Source organism: Ovis canadensis, chromosome 21 (genome assembly GCF_042477335.2).
Source record: "Ovis canadensis isolate MfBH-ARS-UI-01 breed Bighorn chromosome 21, ARS-UI_OviCan_v2, whole genome shotgun sequence".
Classification (NCBI taxonomy): Eukaryota; Metazoa; Chordata; class Mammalia; order Artiodactyla; family Bovidae; genus Ovis; species Ovis canadensis.
In genome coordinates this window covers 47,975,956-47,998,486 of record NC_091265.1, presented here as the reverse complement: position 1 = coordinate 47,998,486, position 22,531 = coordinate 47,975,956, and the positions used below count along the sequence as shown (strand labels likewise).

Sequence of the window (22,531 nt, the reverse complement as noted above, 5' to 3'; positions counted from 1 at the left end):
ATACTTAACTCCTGTGATAACCTTGCGTGGTTGTGGCTATAATCATTGTACAGATGGAAGGCAGGCTCAAAGACAGTAGTTATAATTAGTGTGGTGGAAATGCTGGGTTTATGTCCAAATTCCCCCGACTACATCCCTGTTTTTTACATATTCATTCAGCATATAGTTAATGACCAATTGCCATGTGTTCAGGAAGGCAGCAAACGAAATAGTCTCTTCTCTCCAGGAGCTGAGAGACTCTTTGAGTCTGCAAAAAAATCTGGATCCAAGCTTACTAAGAATGAAATCCCAGCTCCCAGCCTCTGTTTCTTAGCTGATTTGAAAACCCAACCCAGCATTTCTGACAAAGTGCATTTTTAGCATTCCTTCATGACAGTCTCAGTTTATTTGCAGCGTCCTGCTGCTTGGAAGCCTGGTGGGCTGACTGTAGGTGTACACAGAACCAGTGAAAGGGGGAAGCCCAAGTGGGATGCAGTGAGGACTGGGGATGAGAAAACCCAGTTTACCCACTTTTCACTCATTTGGACAATGCCTTTCTGAATGTAAAACAAAATCCATACTGTATAGAACTCCCTCCTGAACAGAGAGCTTACTGATTACCAAGCTCTGAATAAAAGTTCTTGGAAAAAGTTAACAAATACTAACAGATAACAGTGTATATGCATCTGTATACATAAACAGTGTTTATGTATGTATATATATACATATGTGTGTATGTATATAAGATACATATATACAGTAAGTCCCCTAGATCCGAACCTTCAACTTGTGAACTTTCAAAGATGTGAAGCTGCATTTGCCTGTCCAGTCTCATAAGGTGGTTCACATGCCTGCATCCTCTACAAATGGTTGTGTTTTTGTGTACTTCGCTATAGAGTACTGTATGGAGTACGGTAATACAGAGTCTTTATTTCAAGTCCAGGATGTCCAGAAGCACGCGGGAAAAACGGTGGTATATAGCTGATTGTGTTAGTTGGGTATCTAGGCTAACTAACTCTCTTGTACTTATGAAAAAAATCAGACTTAATGCACTCTCAGCATGGAACTCATTTGGATGTAGGGTACTTACTCTATTTTACTTTTTATATAAAATAATATTTAATAAAAATAGTATATATATATATATATATGATTATGGGCTTCTCAGGTGGCACTGTTGGTAAAGAACTGTCAGTGGAAGAGATATAAGGGACATAGGTTCGATCCCTGAGTCAGGACGATCCCTTGGAGGAGGGCATGGCAAACCCACTCCAGTATTCTTGCCTGGAGAATCCCATGGACAAAGGAGCCTGGTGGGCTACAGTCCATGGGGTTGCAAAGAATTGGACACAACTGAGCAACTGAGCAAGTATATATATTATATATCTATGTATATACATATATACACACACATTTTGTACAGTATTTTGTAAAGGGTTTTTCATGTGTATCATCTAACACCTCACAGGAGTTCTGGTGGGAGGTATTACTCAGCTCCCTGATTCATAGGTGGGGATAAGTTGCCTGGTAGGTAGAAGGGTCAGAATTTTAACCCAGGGCCTCTGGAGTTACATCCCTGCTCAGTCATCTGCCTAAATCGCCTCTCTCCTCCCACTAACAAAACATACATAGTAACCGTTAAAATCAAGAGTGCTAGTTGAGCAATGATAGGTGAGTGGTCTCTCTGGAAACTTTTTCAGCTTCCCCCTAGAGTTTGTAAGCAAAGTGTAAATTGACTATGTGCTTAGTAATTTACCAGCTCAGACAGAAACAATTAGACAGGAGGCCAAGTAAGAGTGAGAGAGGGAGGCAGACCCCAGGCATGTGAGCTGAGCCGACATTCCTTTTAAAAGCTTCCCTTGGCCCCTTTCTCCATTGGCTGAAACCCTAGAGGGTTGACTGGCTAAACCACTTCCTCTCAGAAGTGTCTGTCCTCCCCAAGGGAGCTTGGGATGTGTAGTCTTGAAATCAGCTGAACTTTCAGAATCCTTCAGCCAGACTCCCTGGGTGAAGAAGTGCAGACTGGATTTCAAGTTTTTCTGTATGATGAAGTAACCAGTGTGCTTTTTGCAAAACACAGAGTTCTTCCAGGCTAAGAGTTGAAGCCTCTGTTTATGGATCAGGATCCCTCCCCCCATCCCCATTTCAGTTCTTTATTACCTCCCCTCTCCTTCCAAAGAGACCAAGCACACTGACAGCCTCATCAGTGCTGCTGATGGAGGTAGATCCCCTGACAGGCGTGGAGCAGTTCTCAGCAGCAGAGGAGCCTTGCCCAAGGGTTGCTCCCCAAAGCAGTACCTTTGCAGTAGTTTCTAAGGTGACCTGTTTACATGATGGCTGTTAATAATAGATTTTAGAGGAAGTAAGAGTGCGAAACCAAGCCCACAGACCACTTACAGAAAGCACTGCATATGGTTTTGCTTTGTTTTGTTTCTAATTTCCTCCCTCACTGTTGCCTTGGCCTGGCAGCTCCTTGGCCTAGAGCAGTCAGATTTTTTTTTTTTTCCCCCTGGCATTCTGGAACCTCATGTTCTCATTTGGTCTAAGATAGTAACAACCCGTGTGAGGGTCCACACTTGATGCATTACTCATGGACTAAATAAACACTGTACACATGGATGGCTCAGGAGCATGTAGATTTCATTGATTTAATAAAATAGCAATCATCTTAGGTGTCACTGGATTTCCTTAGGGCTCAGACGGTGAAGCGTCTGCCCGCAATACAGGAGACCCAGGTTCGATCGCTGGGTCGGGAAGATCCTCTGGAGAAGGAAATGGCAATCCACTCCAGTACTCTTGCCTGGAAAATCCCATGGATGGAGGGGCGTGGTAGGCTCCAGTCCATGGGGTCCATGGGGTCGCAAAGAGTCGGACACGACTGAGCGACTTCACTTGGACTAGGTGTCATTACATTTCTAGTGGTCACTGACCATTAAGAATGTTGCAAAACAACAGATATTGAAAATATAGCTTCCCTTGCATGGGAGTCAACAACATTTTTGCCCCCCGCCCCCCGCCCCGGCACACACACAAAATGACTTCTTATTTGAAAGGGCTGTTGAGCAGCATCTCAAACTATGGGGAAGACAGTTTCCATCGGAACTTCCCACAGGCTTGCCATGCTCCTCTCTGCTTGGCATGTGTTTTTGCCCCCTTTCAATTGCTTTCTCTTCTTTTTTCTGCTTTCCAATGTTGTGTTCATTTCTGCTGTACAATGAAGAAAATCAGCTATATGTATCCATATATCCCCTCCACAGAGCACCACGCTGAGTTCTCTGTGAGGTACAGCAGCTTCCCACCAGCTATCTGTTTTACAGATGGAAGTGTGTATGTGTCGAGGTTACTCTCCCAGCTCACCTCCCCCAACGCTGCCATGTCCACACATGCATTCTCTGTCTCTCTTCCTGTCCTGGAAATGGGTTCATCTGTACCATCTTTCTAGATTCCACATATTTGCACTGATAGACTCAAAGCACTTCATGACATCTGCACAGAACGGTTGAGTAGGGGAAAGGCTGGATTAGTAGCCAGGATGGTGAAGTTCCTATTTGCCCTTTGTGTCAAATCAGCCAGCTCCCTTGTAATAAGTTAGTAAAATCGTAAATCTGAGCACTGCAGGGAATAAGTGCCAGCCCTCACTCCATACAAATGCTTCTAAGGAAATGGTGTCCTGGTCCTGTTATGAGTGGGCCAGTTTTCCAAGTGTGGAATAAATGACTGGGAAATGAACTCTAGGGGCAATATTAAATCAAATTCTAAAACTTTGTAAAGGCAATGGACCTTAGCCAGTGCTTGAATAGCCAGGGCATATTAAGAAAACCTCTTAAAAGGATGACCTCCAATGCCTTACCATCCCATCTTTCTCAGAGAAGTCAGAGGTGTGTGCCTTGATTTTCCCTAATCAATACTTAGCAGATTTCAGAAGTGGTGAGAAAACTGCTTGCCTGAGATAGAGATTTGCAAGAAAATCCAGCTAGACTACTCTTAAACATCCCTGGCCGTTATTTCTCTTTCTATGCTTAGGCCCCTTATACCAAATTTTTATGTTCTGCTTTCTTAGAAGTCCACTAGGAAACCTCTATAGAAGTATACATACAAACTTATTCCTCTAAAGACTAACATCCTTGTTGAGTACTGACGGTGGGAGAAATGCAATACAGTGAGAATAGGAATAAACAAATAGAATTTCATCTGTAATTTATTTTTCTACCACTCCCAAATTTTTCTATTTTGTGTTTGTTTTATAAGCTAAACAACAACATAACAGTTTTATATATGCTTTATAAATTAATGTGCATATAATGAGAATGGTTAACTCAGCTGGTTAAGAATCCCCCTGTAATGCAGGAGACCCCGGTTCGATTCCTAGGTTGGGAAAATCCCTCTGGAGAAGGGATATGCTACTCACTCCAGTATTCTTGGGCTTCCCTTGTGGCTCAGCTGGTAAAGAATCCGCCTGCAATCCAGGAGACCTGCGTTTAAACCCTGGGTTGGGAAGATCCCTTGGAGAAGGGAATGGCTGCCCACTCCAGTATTCTGACCTGGAGAATACCATGGACTGCATAGTCAATGGGGCTGCAAACAGTCGGACACAACTGATTAACTTTCACTTTATATATACTTTACAAATTAATGTATATATAACAAGAATATTTACTTACATTTTTTAATGGTAGGGTACACATTAAAAAATTTAGACACATCACTTCTTAGCCTTTTGGCTAAGATCAAGTGTCAAAAATTTAGACACTAAAGTTTGGAACATGTCTCCTTTCGTTTTGTTGTTGCAGTCGCTTGGTTGTGTCTGACTCTTTGCGACCCCATGGACTGCAGCACGCTAGGCTTCCCTGTCCTTCTCTATCTTATGGAGGTTGCTCAAATTCACGTCCATTGAGTCAATGATGCCATCCAACCATCTCATCCTGTCAACCCCTTCTCTTCCTGCCCTCAATCTTTCTTTCCTTTCGTTTAAGTAGACAAGTTGTCTAGAAGGTACTCAGTGTCACCCTAGGAAGTCTACTGGGTGACCAAGTCTGTGAGTCTAATTTTTCTCACAACATCAAGGACTTTCCAGGGCTCATTCATTTTCATTATGAAATAGAGGAAATGAAAATGAGCCAACTCACAGTGAAACGATTTGAGGCAAATTTCTTCCCTGGGAATAAAAAAGATCTTAAAAATCTGCATGAACCATAAACTCCTGGCACAGGACCAGAGGGGGCTGGACCATCTTATTCTCTGCTGGAGGATCATTGGGGGAAACGGCCACTTGGGTTGGAGATGGTCAGAGGATGCAAGAGTGAAGTCCAAGGTATGAGGTCTACCCTGGATGGATCTGCTTGCTTTGTTCTGGTTCCTTGACACATATCCATGGCCTTGACTGTCTTCCTTTAAAACAGGAAGATTTAAATATTATGTTTAAAAATCTCTGCAAGCATCATCAACAATGTAAAGGTTAATTTTAAGTATCAGTTTAACTGTGGCCAAGATTAAACAGTATTTCCGGTATGTAAGTATGGGTGTTTCTGAATGAGATTAGCACTGAATGTGTGGACTCATTGAAGAGGACTCCTCTCCCCGGTGCAGGCCAGAGGGCCCCCTCTAATCACGGAGGGTCTGAATAGAGCAAACAGCAGAGGAAGGAGGAATTCACCCTTTGGGCTCCCTCCCTGCCTGCCCAGGCAGGATTTTTCTCCTGCCCTTGAACTGAGATCTACACCATCAGCCGGTTTCCCTGATTCCCCTGAATCACACGCTACTGGTTTCCCTTGAGGGCTTCCCAGGTAGCACAGTGGGTAAAGAATCCGACTTCAATGCAGGTGACACGAGTTCAATTCCTGGGGTTGGAAAGATTCCCTGGAGGAGGGCATGGCAACCCACTCCAGTATTCTTGCCTGGAGAATCCTTTGGAGAGGAGCCTGGTGGGCTACAGTCCACAGGGTCGCAGAGAGTCAGACACGGCTGAAGAAACTGAGCATGCTACACGTGGCTTCCCTAGGTGACCAGCTCCAGCCCGGGGGGATTCTTCAGCCCTCACAATTGCATGAGTCAAGTCCTCGTAATAGAGATCTGTATATATATCCCCACTGGTTCTGTTTCTCTGGAGAGAGCTAATACAAACAACACTAAAACCCACATAATTCTATACTTTCTGCTATATGTACATGTGAAAAAGTTTTCATGGTGCCAGAAGAGGTCAATAGGAAACTTTCCCTGGGAAAACCCTTGGACCTGGGGTGGGGGACAAGGGACAGAAGGTTGGTTGTAAATAAGAAAATGTTTTCTTCAGTTCTGAGAGAAGAAGGCACAATTTATTTAGTCAAATTATTTTACAACACAGTTTTCATGGACAGTTGTCAACTTAACACTTAATATAGTTTAAAAGAGTCAATGATTACCTGCAAAATTATATATATTTTAATATCTAAAAAATATATTGTATATATAAGGCAAAAAATCCCTCGTATCCACAAGGGAAAGTTTGGTTGCTGTTTTCCAAGTTGTGATGATTGTAGTTCAGTTATTTACAAACATCTCCAAAGCAGTTAACGGTTTAAAGGGATTGCCTTGACTTGCTTCTGCTCATTTGTTAAATAATTACAGTGATTCTCTTTCGGCTAAGTCAGTGACTTCAAAGTCCTGTTCTCTTTTCTGCAACAAGTCACATTATGCTTTTTTAAAAACCAGCTATAAAAACGTACAAGCAGTCCAAATGTACAGATTGACAAAAAGATGTACAAATTACATTAAAAAAAAATAACGACTGATTTGATAGGAACACTGTATCTGTGACCGAGGTCAACTCGTTTCTTTACTCTTTTTCACTTTTTAATTATTTACTTTTAATACTGTGAGATATAGGAAAATAACTCTGCATAATTTATACAGTAAGTTGCCTTGTGGTTGGTGGACCCTGGACTGATCATCTGACAAGCGCACAGCACTTGCGAATCTGTTTGTGTTTAGAAATCCCTAGGACTTTTCAAAGTACTGGGACCCACTGTCATTATTTTTTTTTTCAGTTATTTACTTCTCTGGCTTTTCAGGAATGTCTGTATTTGCATTAACATCTCTTAGTTCATATTTTGACTACTTCTAGACAAAATGGTCAGCCTAGCGCATATTTACTGCCCACTGAGAGGGATTCTGCAATGCCCGTGGCTTCTTAAATACACACTTGTTTCTTTCTGTTAAATTCCAGTTGGGTGAAAACTTCACTGGCCTTACAACCAATGTTCCAGTTGCCCTCCACTGAGTTAGGTCTTCCTAAGATAAGATGATAAGCTTCCTGCCTCTAGTTCACTAAGCCTCAAACCAGAGCATAACTGGTTAAGTCCATGATTCTTTATCCTACTGAACCCTTCAAGGTTCAAGATGAGACCCGTGTGTCTGTAAGAAACTGTTTTTGGTCCTAAAAATATAAATCTACATGCAGTTTCTTTCCCAGAACCATGACACAACCATTCCAGTAATCTTAAATATTCAACTCATAGGTTGACAGGAGATTGGGACTCCAAACTGGCATACTGGCCCATGGAATTATCCACCTCTTTGTTCAAGGTAGAGAAAAGCAGGAGTTACCAATGTTAAAAAAAAAAAAAAAAGAGTTGTTTTTTAAGAACAGGTACAAAAGTTCTATCCAACAAGAAAGAGCATCCAGTTTTGATTTCTCTCCAAGGCCACGTAAGTCCAAAGGGAGGTGTAAGGGAGGGGCCTTCAGCGAGAAGGCCGCCGATGAGGAAGCCTCTAGTAGTAGCTGCCTAAGTGTGAGGGCACGTGGGTGTTGGGGTGACGGGGGACGTTGGGGTTAGGGTAGATGCCCCCCGTCGGGGAGGTCCAGTATTGTGACGCCGCTCCGAAGAAGCTGGAGGACGTGACGGGCATGGAGGACGGGTGGGGAGGGACAAAGTTCACCTTCTGTTGGTGGGTGTGGTAGGAAGGCATGTAGGAGATGTCGGAAGGGTACTTGTACATGGACGATTCAGTGGGATGCGGCTGCAGAGCCTGGGCGATGCCGTGGAAGTCAAATTTGTAGGCATACCTCTTGCCATGCACTTTGGTCATAATGTTCTTATCGTAGTAGTATCGGAGGGCCCGGCTCAGCTTGTCGTAATTCATGTTGGGTTTGCTCTTGCGCTCCCCCCAGCGCCGGGCCACCTCATCGGGGTCCGTCATTTTGAACTCTCCGTTGGTCCCCTCCCAGGTGATGCAGCTGGCGTTGGCGCTGTCCGAGAGCAACTCCAGGAGGAACTGCCACAGCTGGATTTGCCCGCTCCCTGCAGGAGAGAGAAAACAGAGGCTCCGCCTGAGAAATCAGAACCTGATCCCTAAGTGCAAGGGTCCACTCACTCCGGACAGGAACCCCAGATCTCCTTCTACAGTCAGAATCCACTTCTCACCCAGACTGGCGTAATCAGCAAGGTTAGATCTTTAGATAAGCTGCCCCCAGCCTGGTGAAATTCACCCAGAGCCAGCTGTGTGGCTTGGGGCGAGGCACGCCCCATCCCTTTGGGGGAAGATGCTTGCCTCTCTCCTTCTGTAAAGGTCTGAACCACGGTCTACTCCTTGTTCAGTGCTGGCCTCCCTCTGAGTCCCAGGGGACCGTGTGGACAGCACTTTAGGCTGAAGCAACCTGAACTGCTCCTTAGCCTTTGTGCTTGGCTCTCTGCTCTAAGTTCCACAGAGAACATGGGCAGAGAGAGAAGAAAAAAAAGAGGAGAGAGAGCTGGTGGCTTTCTCACCCTCTGAGCAGAAATGGCCTGGAGACAGGAGCAGTGGGACTTCCCTGGTGGGACAGTGCTGGCCTCGCAATTCCAAAGGGCCTATTAACTCACACAGGGGGTGCGCTTGGTTCAGAACTCACTTGAGAGTTACCTGAATCACAAACCCTTAAAATACACTGTCGAGTTTATTTTATCTGCAACCTCTTTTAGGAAGCCAGGTAATGCTGCAATACCATCTAAAGTGAATACTGAGGCAGCTTTAGAATATGTATTCACTGAGAGCTGGCTAGAACTTGTTCCTTGCCCTTCCCACACCCACCCCCTCCATCTTTCCCTGCTGAAACTTATCTCAACCTCAGTGCACACACACAGGGCTAAAATGTTTGTGGTCCAAAGGCATCTCCAGCTTATGGATATCGTCACCACCTAATGACAAGCCCTGTTCTCTCCTTGTGCACTAGAGAAACAGGGGTCAAACAGTTCAAGGAAAGGAATACATGTCCCTCTCCGGTCAGGTGTCTGAACCGAGGACACCTTAGTGATCTCATAAAACTATGGAACATTCTGGAACACAACCTCTCAGGCCAAAGTAAACTCACCAGGATTGGCTAGGCGACTGCTGGTTGGGCCCAGGATCTGATATGGATCTAAGGAGACAAGAAAGGAAATTTGCTTCACTGTTATGAAAAATATAAAAACAACAGCATTAACAATAACAATACCCCTAAGGGTTTCAACTTTTATTTTGATATCATAGGAAAGCCTCATTTCATAAAACGGCACTGCTTTCACTTGCAAACCTTAAAGATCATGATCAGAGTTATGCTCTATATCCCTGTTATTACAGAAACAACATGAAATAGTGATAGTATCATTTTTTCCTGTTTAGTGTTTAAAATTTATAGATAATGCTGCCATTACCTACAACAGAATAATAAAATGCATTTGGAAAGGAGCTAGCTGATATCCAGTCACATGAATAAGGTGAAGTATGGCTTATTAAAAGAGCTCAAAGTCTAACAGTGTCTTTATAAAGGTCTTACAACAGTCTTTGTAAAAATTTATTTGTTTGTTTATTCCTGACCATGCCATGCAGCTTGTGGGATCTTAGTTCCCTGATGAGGGACTGAACCCACGCCCCTGCAGTGGAAGTGCTGAGTCTTAACCACTGGACCACCAGGGAATTCCTTTGTTGCTGTTCACTCAGTTGTGTCTGACTCTGTGACTGCATGGACTGTAGCCTGCCAGGCTATTCTGTCCATGGGATTCTCCGGGCAAGAAAGCTGGAGTGGGTTGACATTTCCTTCTCCAGGGGATCTTCCTGACCCAGGGATCGAACCCACGTCTCCTGTGTCTCCTGCATTGGCAGGCGGACTCTATCACTGAACCACCTGGGAATCCCTGACTGGTCTTTAATAGCTCTAACTATTACATGCCCCTCTTTTTCTGATGCAGCATAAAAGACACATGCCTGGAAATCAAGTAGCCTGATAATAAATTTAGCTGATCATAACCACTGAGTTACTGAGTTATCAGCTAAATAACTCAGTGGACAATCTCTGGGTATTGCTTTTCTCCTCTGCAAAATGATAGGTTTGGCTCTTGGATTCTCCAGTTCCCTTCCAGTACAACCTTCTATGATTTTAAGCTTGGAAATGTTGACACCAACCAACCGCAATGTGTATTTTAGCCATAAAATGATTATATATTTATACACACACACATATATTTGAATTTCTTTTTTTAATATAACATCTCTTCATTTATTTTGGCCTCACCATGTGGCATGTGTGATCTCAGTTCCCTGACCAGGAATCAAACCCCTGCCCCCTGCAGTGGAAGCATGGAGTCTTAACTACTGGACATCCAGGGCAGTCCTTAAAATGATTATTCTTAATACCTCAGTTTACATAAAACTTATATGATAGTTTAGCCATAAAAGAAACCTTTGCAATACTGACACAGTGAGGACTATCTTCTTCTTTTCAGCTGAGATCATGGTAGAGAGCTGGATCACAGCTTGGTGATGACGTCATATGTTTGATACAATTTTACAATTTCTATATAATTATAATCTTAAAAAATCAACATGATTTAGGGGTTTTTGCTCACAACCACAAATTAACTTTGAAGAGTCCTTAAGACCTCTCAATCTACCCCTTTCTATCTATATAGTATGACAACTAAAATATTTTGGGGAAAGGAGATCCAACCAGTCCATTCTGAAAGAGATCAGCCCTGGGATTTCTTTGGAAGGAATGATGCTAAAGCTCAAACTCCAGTACTTCGGCCACCTCATGCGAAGAGTTGACTCACTGGAAAAGGCTCTGATGCTGGGAGGAATTGGGGGCAGGAGGAGAAGGGGATGACAGAGGATGAGATGGCTGGATGGCATCACTGACTTGATGGACGTGAGTCTGAGTGAACTCCAGGAGTTGGTGATGGACAGGGAGGCCTGGCATGCTGTGATTCATGGGGTCACAAAGAGTCAGACACGACTGAGCGACTGAACTGAACTGAATTTGGCCACCTGATGTGAAGAGTGGACTCACTGGAAAAGACCTTGATGCTGGGAAAGACTGGGGACAGGAGGAGAAGGGGGCAACAGAGGATGAGACGGTTAGATAACATCACTGACTCAATGGACATGAGTTTGAACAAACTCCCAGAGACAGTGAAGGACAGGGAAGCCTGGCGAGCTGCAGTCCACGGGGTCGCAAAAGTCAGACAGAACTGAGCGACTGAACAACAATGTCTAATTTTGTTGTTGTTGGGGACTCTCTAAATCCTCCACGTCAAATCCTCTCGGTCTGACTTGTGTTTCACAGTCAGCAAGTTCTCAGCCTTCCTGAAGAAACGCAGGTCAACTTTCTACTGCTTATCTTCAGTGGAGATGGAAAACCAAGTCTGTTGACCCAAAGCAACAGCATGTTCAGAGCTTACTCTAAGCTGTGTCCCAAGAGAGACCGAGCTGGGCTTGGGAGGGCACACATGGCAGTCTTCAGATTCATGAAGAACCTTCACAGAGAACAAGGGGAAGACCTTTCCACAGGGCAAACTGGAAAGCTTGAATGGAAGATATAGCACTGGGGGGGACTTTGGCTCAAATGGTGGAATTGAGCCTCGTTAGGTATTGAGCTCCCTGGTGGCTCAGATGGTAAAGCGTCTGCCTACAATGCGGGAGACCCAGGTTCGATCCCTGGGTCAGGAAGATCCTCTGGGGAAGGAAATGGCAACCCACTCCAGTACTCTTGCCTGGAAAATCCCATGGATGGAGGAGCCTGGATCGCAACCCACTCCAGTACTCTTGCCTGGAAAATCCCATGGATGGAGGAGCCTGGATCTATGGGGTTGCAAAGAGCCGGACATGACTGAGCGACTTCACTTTCCCATAGCTGTTAAGTATTCAAGTGGAGATGATGCGGCCACAAGACTGAGGTGTTACAGGAGGATGTCGTAGACCTAGACGTCTCTAGGTTTCCTTGCCATACGAAGAGTCTCCAGTTCCATGGTTTTCAAAGTTGCTCTGCCTTAATTGTTAAGGAGATTCATTACAGGGATGGAAGAAGGTGAAGCAACTTGGGAGTTTGGGATGACAGCTCTCGTATTCCCCGAATCCAGCTGTGTGGCTCTGGCAAATCACTTCACTTCTTGAGATCTCGGTTTCTTTATTTTACAACATGAAACATGTTAATCTTGAGGTTCCTTTCACCTCTGATATGACAGGATTCTCTCTACATTCCAGGGCTAGGTATGCCATGCATAGATCTAGTACAGTGTCAAATATAGGATTCTATGAAGAAGAATGATGACAAACACAAGATACTGTCTAAATCCTCCCCTGCTGACCACGTGGCACCAATGGCCGCACAGCAAGCAAAGGAGGGTTCGAACATCAGGGACAGGTACCTGGTTGGGGCCGCTGTTCAGTATTCTTACTCATCGTTTGTGCTCCAGCAAGGGGGGGACCTGAGGCAAGAAGAGAAATATGGTAAGTGGAGCCATTCTCCATGAAGGGGAGGGAACGTCTCATCAAGCACATCCCCACCGAGCAGAACAACTGTGCTTTCCCATTCACTCCCTCACTCAGTCACTCTCCTCATTTATTCATTTTATGTTATAAATATTTATCCAGAATCTATGTACTGGCACTGTTCTCGATGCTAGGGACCCAGCACTGTGCAAGGGGTTCCTGTCAGAGCTTACATTTTAATGGAGGAGACAATGATGAACAGCAATAAATATGTAAAAGGAGCATGTCTGGTGGTATTGGGGCTGTGGATTTCATTTTTAAATAGAAAACCGAGAAAGGTCTTTAATGAGAAGGTGGCGTTTGAGCGCCAGCCGCCTGCTCCTGTGTTTCCACGTCTTGTGAGCTCCCCTCTGCGGCATCTCTTAGTACACCCTTCCTGCTCCTGCCATCACGTCACATCTCCATGTTAGAGCTGTGTTGCTTCTTGCACCATCTTTGGTTTCATCTGACTGGCATCCTCACCACTCCTCTCTCTTCTCACTGACCCATCAAATGCTATTTAGCCAGTTTAATCTCCATAAACCACTTTACTCCACCATCCAAAAACCTCAGTGACTCACTGTTGACTAAACCACTGAGGTCTATGGTCTGAGCATCTCTGAACCCTTTCCTTACCCTTCCAGACTTTTCCTTCATGCACCCTAAACTCCAGGAACCCAAGTCCTCCGTGACTCTCAGACATATTGACCTTGGTGTCTTTCCCTGATGCCACCTATCCTGGGAGGGCATCTTTCCCATCTCTCTGGGTCCAAATCCTGCCTCTCTTTCTAGAACCAACTCTTATGACTCCAGGTCTCCAAGGTGTTCCTGAGGGCACCCAAAGAGAAAGGGTTGTGTGTGTGTGTGTGTGCACGCGTGTGCGTGTGCGCCTGCGCGTGCTTGACTCCTCTCCCCTCCTGGAGAGACTGGTCCATGCCTGGTTCACCATGTGAAACCCACACTGCCCAGGGCTGGAGGCAGAGGAAACAGATAATACATATTATTAAAAGGACTTGTGGCTATTGCTTGGGCATTAATTTTCAATCCTAACCTCTTTCTTGAAAGAATTCCCATCACCATGCATTTCTGTGCTTGATATTTTACCTCCTAGAGACAGCAAGATTTACATGTTCTGGGTCAGGACTTTATGAATCATTCTTTCCCCTGCACTCTTCACAGGAGATTCTGGGTCAGATTTCAACACAAACTGATGTCATACCACTAGCATCTCCTCATCCGGTTACCACCCCACCTCAATGTTCTACGAAATGAGGTAGAGACGTTGGTATGATTGTATCTTGACAATTAGGGAAGCAGGTGAAATCATGGAGGGTCATTATTGAAACTTAAATGGCAGAATCCAAATCCAGGGATTTTTCATTCATACAGAAACTTGTCCTAAGAAACTTGACAACTTCAAACATTCTAAAGCCAAATGCAGTGAAACAAAACTCAAAGGTCTGAGTGAAAATTCCCTTATCTTTCTGGCACTAGGTATCACTCACAGGTTCTACACTGGCAATTAATTTTGATATCCATTCAAAAAGCAGAAAAAGAAAATGCTCACTCTTCTCTTCCTTTATCTTGTGACCCTGTTCTCCACCCAACCCTCAGAAAAAGGTTTTCCTCCCAAAGAACAGAATGACGTTTACTTACTTTTGTTGAGGCCAGAATTCATGTTACTGCCCCAACCTCCTCTCCTGACTGAGTCATAGGAAGGGTCTAGTGGAAAAGACAAATAGAGATACATCAGCCTCAATAGGTATGGATTTGAGCAAATGCCAGGAGATGGTGAACAGGAGAGCCTGGCATGCTATAGTCCATGGGGTAGCAGAGTAAGACTCAACTGAGTGACTGAACAGCAACGAAAGCATCTCCTGCTCTTCAGAAAGGTTGCCTGAAGATTATCTTTTAGTGATCCAGAAAAATTAAAATTTAATTTAGCAATAACTTTAAGCATCACTAAATTCCAGAAGTGCATTTCCCTGGGGCAAATGCGGACGAACGGAAGGAACACTGACACACTGATTGGGAGTCGAAGGGGGTGGAAAGAACCCTGAATTTGAAGTCACAGGGTTGGTTCAAGTTCTATCCTTCCACCATTTGTAGTGAGACCTTGGATGAATCCAGACATCCTTGGGCCTCAGCTTTTCAAAATATGTAATTAAGAGTCTTCCCTGGTGGTCCAGTGGATAAGACTTCCGTGCTCCCAATGCAGAGGGCCTGGGTTCAGTCCCTGGTCAGGGAACTAGATCCCACATGCTACAGCTAAGATTTCACATGCTGCAACTAAAAAAAAAAAAAAAAAGATCATATATGCTGAATCTAAAAGAAACCTGCCACAGTGAAGATTGAAGATCTCGTGTATTCCAACAAAGACACGGCACTACCACTTTTTTTTTAATATGGAAATAAGATTTTACATGATTTAATCTACCTTAAAGGGTATGCAAATGTTACCGACTGCATATCTGTGTCCTCCTCAAACTCATATGCAGATGTCTAATCCCCAACGTGATTGTAATAGGAGGTGGGGTCTTGGGAGGTAATTAAGTCTTAAGGGTGGGGCCCATATGAAGAGGGTTAGTGCTCTTATAAGAAGAGGTCACAGAGGTAGCTTGCCTGGTTGCCTCCTGCCATATGAGGGCACAACAAGAAGGCAGCCATCTGCAATCCAGACGGGAGGGCCTCCAACACCTGATCATGATGGCACATGACCTCAGACTTCCAATCTCCAGAACTGTCAGAAGTTAGTGTTGTGTATAAGCCTCCCAGCTTGTCATACTTTGCTACAGCAACCCCAAGGGATGAAGACAGGTAATGATCAAATGAGATAACATGTGTGAAGTATCTTATAAGGCATTCTACAAACATAATCTAAGTTTAGGAAGAAAAAAAGTGTCCAAAGCCTGTGTTGCAAAACCGTTTAAGCAGCTCTGTGGAGATGGTCATGTCTAGATTAAAGGCTCATGGACAAACTGGCGCACAGCCGTGCCTCGAGGCCCCAGCCGTGGCTCCAGCCTCTCATTTCAGCACATGTTTGGGCACATTCTGGACTCTCCTTGGCCTCTCAGGTTTTCTGTTGATAGCGGAGAGCTGGGCAATGACCACAGCAAAAGGAAAAGGACCAGAGGTGTGGCTGGAACAAGAAACAAGGGGCTGGAGAGACGCTTCCCACTTGGGACTGCAGAGAGGCTTCCAGATCACCTTGGTGGACACTCTGTTGAACCTGAACATTCATGATCCCAACCCTTTTCTTGAAAGAATCCACACACCTCCCTAACCCTGTGCAGAAACTGCTTAAATGACTGACTGGAAACGTCTTTTCCTTTCTCACGCTGTGAGTCCCGTGGAGACATGGAGCAGGAACAGCAGAAGAGCTTAAGGATATAGAATTATGACTTTCAAAGTCTTTCCACGGACAACAAAGAAACCATAAAAACCATCCGGACAAATGGAGTGCAAACCTCATCAAAAGGCTGTCAGACAGGGTGAAACGCAAACCATCCCCCTCCACCCCTTCTGAGCCTCACAAACAAATTAGAATAAGAACTGTGAAGATGGGCTGGCTGGTCCCATGGCCTGTTCTGATTGTTTCTGGCTAAGAAGAACCAAACTACAGGAACAGACTTTTGGTGGAAAAATCCACGTGCAGATGTGCATTCCTCCTAGCTTTGGAAAAGCCAGGGCAGTTTTGAAATTACAATCTTTAGCAATTGGCATGAAAAGCAAAACAGAAAGTGAGGGGATGGAGACGGGAAGAAGGGGAGGGAAGGGGGCAAAAGAGACAGACCTGGCTCATTTGAATTGTCTGTTTTCATTTTTGACTCTTTTTTTCACAATTCCTTCTGCAAATAGATTCCTCTGCTTGCTTCAAAACACAGCAGAACAGAAACAAACAAAGAACCTAACTTGTTTACAAGCTGGGGTATGTGGTTGAAGGTTCTCATGGGTATTTTCTGGACTGTCTGGCAGGGGGCAACAGTGTGTTCAAGGCTGGGGGACCTGCGAGGAAAGGCCAGGTTCTTCCAAAATTCTTCTTTGGGGTTGGGGTGCTGGTTAGGCCTCCAGGCATTTGTCTGGGACTGATTTCTGCAATGGATTGTGTATTTGGCTATAGAGTGCAAGTGAAAGAATATGAAACAAGTCGGCTATTCTTGCCTTTATTATTTTTATTAGTTATTAAAATTTTTATTGCAGTTGTGTTAATTTCTGCTGTGCAGCAAAATCAATCAGTCATGTGTATACATATATCCCCTCTTTTTTATATTTCCTTTCCAATTAGATCACCACAGAGCACTGAATAGAGTTCCCTGAGTTATAGAATAGGTTCTCATTAGTTATCTATTTTATACACGTGTGTGCAATGGCAACCCACTCCAGTACTCTTGCCTGGAAAATCCCATGGACGGAGGAACCTGGTGGGCTGCAGTCCATGGGGTCGCTAAGAGTCAGGCACGACTGAGGACTTCACTTTCACTTTTCACTTTCATGCATTGGAGAAGGAAATGGCAACCCACTCTAGTATTCTTGCCTGGAGAATCCCAGGGACGGGGGAGCCTGGTGGACTGCTGTCTATGGGGTCGCACAGAGTCGGACACAACTGAAGTGACTTAGCGGCAGAAGCAGCAGCAGCCGTGTGCTCAGTCGTGTCTGACTCTGCGACCACATGGACTATAGCCCACCATGGGATTTCCAGGCAAGAATACTGGAGTGGGTTGCCATTTCCTCCTCCAGGGGATCTTCCCTACCCAGGGATTGAACCCACATCTCCTGCATCCCATGCACTGGCAGGCAGGTTCTTTTACCATTGAGTCACCATGAAGTACCATGTTATATGTAGTAATGTATATATGTCCATTTCAATCTCTCAGTTCACCCCACCCCTCCTCCATCCCCCTTGGTATCCATACTTTTTTTGTTCTCTATATCTGTGTCTCTATTTCTGCTTTGTAAACAAATAAGATCATCTATACCAATCTTTTCAGATTCCACATATATGTGTTAATATACAATATTTGTTTTTCTCTTTCTGACTTCACTCTGTATGAAAAAAACATGGTTCAAAAAGACACATACACCCCGGTGTTCACTGCAGAACTGTTCACAGTAGCCAGGACATGGAAACCAAGTAAGTATCCATCAACAGAGGAAAGGATAAAGAAGACGTAGGACATATACACATTAGAGTATTATTCAGCCATAAAAACGAACACAAGCGTGTCATTTGTAGAGATGCGGATACACCCCTGTCCTTGCCTTTAAATAGGAGAAGATAACAGATAGAAGATTGTGAGGATGTACAGGTCATGTGCCAAAGGAGTGCTGGAGATCCTGGGGGTGAAGGAGGGAGAAGCCAGTCTAAGTGGGGCCCGGTGGCCTCTTTGGAGAGAAGAGAGCACGCATCAGAGGTGGGCATGTGGCAGACGTGAGCAGTGAGATGCGAATGTGTCGGGTGGGAGACAACCACTTGTGGGTTTTCAGTGGGGGGATGAGGTCAGGCTCAAGACCATGTCCACGGCCGATCAATAAGCTTAGTGGCCCTGGGTCACAGGCAGCAGAAACCAGGAGAGGCCCCTGGTAGGTGGCAATACCGTGAACACACAGTGTGGTGGAGCACACAGCCCGTGGTGGATGGATGCAGTGGGTACTGGGGGGTACGAGAGGTGAAACTAGCAGGAATGGAATAGAAAGTGGAATAGAAAGTGACAAATTCATGCAAAGAGAAATAGCAAATCACCAAGTTCCAGGAATTGGTGTGTGTTATCTGAAGTTTTGACTTGACTTGTGACTTACTCTGCACTGATAAGATCTCTGACTCAGAGATTTCTAAGCAGTTTTTTTTTTTTCTCGATCCTTAATTTACTGGAGGAATCTATCCTCTCTGAAAGCTATGTTATATTCATTCAGAAGAAACTTTTTTTTTAAGGCCCACCTTAAGGCTTTGGCTATTGTTACCATCAACTTCTTACCAACTATTCCTCCTATTCTTTTTCTTTTTAATTGAAGGATGATGGCTTTACAGAATTGTGTTGTTTTTTGGTCAAACCTCAACATGAATCAGCCATAAGTATACATATATCCCCTCCTATTCTTTTATTCTAACAGTAGAGGCATGCAAAAGTTACAGGACACCTGGATGAATTCCCTGTAACCAACAGAGGGCAGGTCGTGGCTGGATTTTTTTCTCATGGTTGATCAGAGGAGTGTCTGGCAGCCCTGTCCTTTCCTTCGATGCCCTGGGGGTCTGGGGGGAGCCTGGTTGAGAGAAATTTTGAGGTCCCTACCAATCCTAAAGTCTTATAGTAGGTACCAAAAAATAGTGACAGAAATAGAAAGGCCACGAGCAATCAGCCTGAAGTGCCTCCTCCAGCGAAGGTAACAGAGCAATAAACAGCATCCGTCATGCCTACAGCTAAGGGTCCCGGAGCAGAGTGTGAAATCAGAGCAGCAAAGGCCACAAGGCTCCCTTCCCACGTGCTCTTTCATTTCCACCCACTTGCATGGAAAATCCCGCCCCTGGAATCTGAGTCCATGAAGGACACCTGGGTCCATTTACTGAGGAGTTTAACAAATGCTGTCTGTGGGCACTGGGTACGTTACAGCACCTACTAAATGGAAGACTGAAATGAAAGCCAGTGTTTTTGGATTAAGTCCTACTGCAAGGATAGAGCTGAAGATGGGGAAGGCCAAGATCAAGAGCTAAGATCTGGCATTCTGCCTTAGAGGCTGGAAGCACCAGGGCAGCCCTGTGGATTAAATGAGATACTCAGACAAACAGCTGGCATGTTGCCTAGCACAGAGTGAAACTCGGTAAACATTAGCAAGTAATATTATTGCAATTATTGCTATATTTGCATCATTAAATACCTTATGAATGTTCAAACCCAGAAACAGGTTGGCCAGTCCTACCAAATATACATTAACCTCCCTCCCTTTGCTTCTACCCATTTTACTTTGCTCTACTTATTTTTCCATTTATCGCCTAATTTAATCACGTAGGCTATGGCTTTTCCAGTGGTCATGTGTGGATGTGAGAGTTGGACTGTGAAGAAAGCTGAGCACCGAAGAATTGATGCTTTTGAACTGTGGTGTTGGAGAAGACCCTTGAGAGTGTCTTGGACTGCAAGGATATCTAACCAGTCCATCTTAGAGGAGATCAGTCCTGGGTGTTCATTGGTAGGACTGATTTTGAAGCTGAAACTCCAATACTTTGGCCACCTGATGTGAAGAGCTGACTCATTGGAAAAGACCCTGATGCTGGGAGAGATTGAGGGCAGGAGGAGAAGGGGACAACAGAGGATGAGATGGTTGGATGGCATCACTGACTCAATGGACATGGGTTTGGGTGACTCCGGGAGTTGGTGATGGACAGGGAGGCCTGGCATGTTGCAGTTCATGGGGTCACAAAGAGTCAGACGCGATTCAGAGACTGGACTGAACTGAATTCATGATGGTTACTGTCTGCATCTCCCACCTGAATGTCAGGTCCATTAGGGTCAGGACCCCTCTTTGGTTCTCTGATAGAACCAAGCAACCAGCCCAGGGCAAGCATACAATAAATATTCGTTGAATGAATGAATGAATGCCCGGCCAATATTTTCTCCTTCTTGCTAAATAGACACACTTCCTCTTGTTGTTGACTATTTTCCTAGCTGATGGGCATTCCAAGCCTCTGCCCAGACTTCTCCCCACCAAATGAAGTCACCAGGTGATTCCAGGCTGTGTGTGTGCTAAGTCACTTCAGTCGTGTCTGACTCTTTGTGACCCCGTGGACTACAGTCAGGCTCCTCTGTCCATAGGGCTCCTCAGGCAAGAATACTGGAGTGGGTTGCCATGCCCTCCTCCAGGGATGCCATGCCCTTCCTGACCCAGGGATTGAACCTGAGTCCCTTATGTCTCCTGCACTGACAGGCAGGCTCTTTACCACTAGCGCCACCTGAGAAACCCATTCCAGTCTGGGTGATGGGTGATATATGAGTGTGCACAGTTAACCCGCGCTGCCCTCTGAGCAGAATGGCCTACAGTCCTCCTACAACAAAGCACAGGCATAAACCTGTCCCCACAGGAAGCCCAGGACTAGATGCCACTCATTCAGGTGACCTGCGGTATATCTTATACATATTTTAACAATGTCAGTGTTCAAATGAAGACTTGTTTTTGTTCCTAAAAGTCATACAAGGGAGAACCCAGCATGATGGTCAGTTCTGGTACCAGACACTCAAACAGAAATATGTCCACAACCAAAATGGAAAAGCTTGGACCCAGGAGCTACCCAACAACTCAGAGTCCTGCACACTCTGCCTCCCTGGTGCCCAGCTGCCCATCAGCATGTGGGCCGTCCTCCTGTGGGGTGTGCCTGGCTCAGGAGGCGGCCTTGAGTGTCCCCTGGGCCCTGCTGTCTGCTTTCTGAGAACTGACTTCTGAAAACACGCACTTAAGCGGGCGACCGAGGGTGCGTGTGTGCGTGCTAAGTCGCTTCAGTCATGTCCAACCCTTTGTGACCCCATGGACTGTAGCCCGCCAGGGTCCTCTGTCCATGGGACACTCTAGGCAGGAATACTGGAGTGGATTGCCATGCCCTCCAGGAGATCTTCCTGACCCAGGGAACAAACCCACATCTCATGTCTCCTGCATTGGCAAGGAGGGGTCTTTACCACTGGCGCCACCTGGGAAGCCCCTGACCAAGGGTACAACAGGTGAAAATGTGACTGTTAGGGGCCCTCAGAGGAGCTGGTCTCAGAACTTTCGGGTAGCAGCAGATGCTTGATCAGTAGAAAATCACTTTTTACTTCAGTGATGCCTTCTACCCCCGGCTTGATAATTAATCTTATTGCAATAATCTTTTTCCGAGGATCTTCCCAGAAGGGCTCTGCCTGGAGCTTATGGTTTCAGGCAGTCCTAACATCCACTCTGGCCAAAGCTGAGAAAGACTGAACCTCATTCTGGGCACTGCTAGGCATTGTGGATAATTCAGCTTCATGTATATAATGGTCTTAACAGTATCTTCATTATAGCATGTCTGGTGTGGCTGACTTGACCTTCAGTGGCCTCTTAGATTCCAGGGGAGCCTCCTGGGGTGGAGAAATATGAGCATTGAGATTTTTTTTTCTTTTTTCTGAAAACTCCTTGTGGGAAGGGGAAGACTTTTTCTGGACGTGACCTTCTCACAGACATCCCAGTGTTAACTCAGCTTCTGTGTGAAGCTGTTCAACGGGTCCTAGAAACCTGGCCAAACATCGCAGGAAAGCTTTCTGCTCTGATGCCGACGGTTCGCTGTCTGAAGGCCCAGTGTCCCAGGCAACACGCAGCTCTACATTTTGTCATGACCTCACCCGGGGGCCAGAGATGCTGGAGACGCGGGCACAAAAGCCTCTCTCTTCCTCCCTTCCGGCATGAGCCTGTGCTCTCAATTACTTGATGGAAAAAGATGAATATTCCCTGAAACTTCTCTTCGAGTTTCTGGTTGGCAGCACCTCACCCTGTTTATCCTTGGAAAGCCCGGCTTCTGAATGCAGACCTTTCAGCAGGACAGGCAAGGCGGCTCCAGCTCAAGGCAGAGGCTTCTCTCAGTCTGATCCAGACCTCCTTTCTTGGAAGAGCGAGGTTGCCCAAGGACAAAAGCTCTAAGAAAGGGAACCCCTGAGTCCAAAGCCCCAAGCTTCCTAAGAAAGAGCCAAACCCACCAGGAGGAAGACCCATTGCCCAAACTCCCCCATCTATAGGTAACATTTTTTTGGTGGGGGAGAGGGGTGTTCACAAGGCCTGTGGGGTCTTAGTTCCCTGACCAGGGATCAAACCGGCACTCTGTGTTGGA

General features: G+C 45.3%; 1 protein-coding gene and 1 non-coding gene across 9 annotated transcripts in view; one reads left to right on the top strand and one right to left on the bottom strand.

Annotated features, from left to right (window-relative positions):
* Window positions 1-6,819: 6,819 nt before the first annotated feature.
* FLI1 (Fli-1 proto-oncogene, ETS transcription factor) overlaps window positions 6,820-22,531 on the bottom strand; it is a 139,213-nt gene continuing 123,501 nt past the window's right edge. For 6 of the 8 annotated variants that reach the window (XM_069565469.1, XM_069565467.1, XM_069565468.1 and 3 more), the window contains 4 exons: window positions 14,371-14,436; window positions 12,612-12,671; window positions 9,302-9,349; window positions 6,820-8,255 (listed from right to left, as the gene is read on the bottom strand). In XM_069565469.1, the coding sequence (XP_069421570.1) occupies window positions 7,726-8,255; window positions 9,302-9,349; window positions 12,612-12,671; window positions 14,371-14,436 (704 nt within the window). In that variant the 3' untranslated portion in view covers window positions 6,820-7,725. The remainder of the gene's footprint in view (window positions 8,256-9,301; window positions 9,350-12,611; window positions 12,672-14,370; window positions 14,437-22,531) is intronic. The other 2 variants (XM_069565471.1, XM_069565466.1) reach the window with 1 other exon arrangement.
* Window positions 11,842-11,914, top strand: TRNAC-ACA (transfer RNA cysteine (anticodon ACA)). Its single transcript has one exon. It is a non-coding gene; the product is annotated as a tRNA-Cys (tRNA).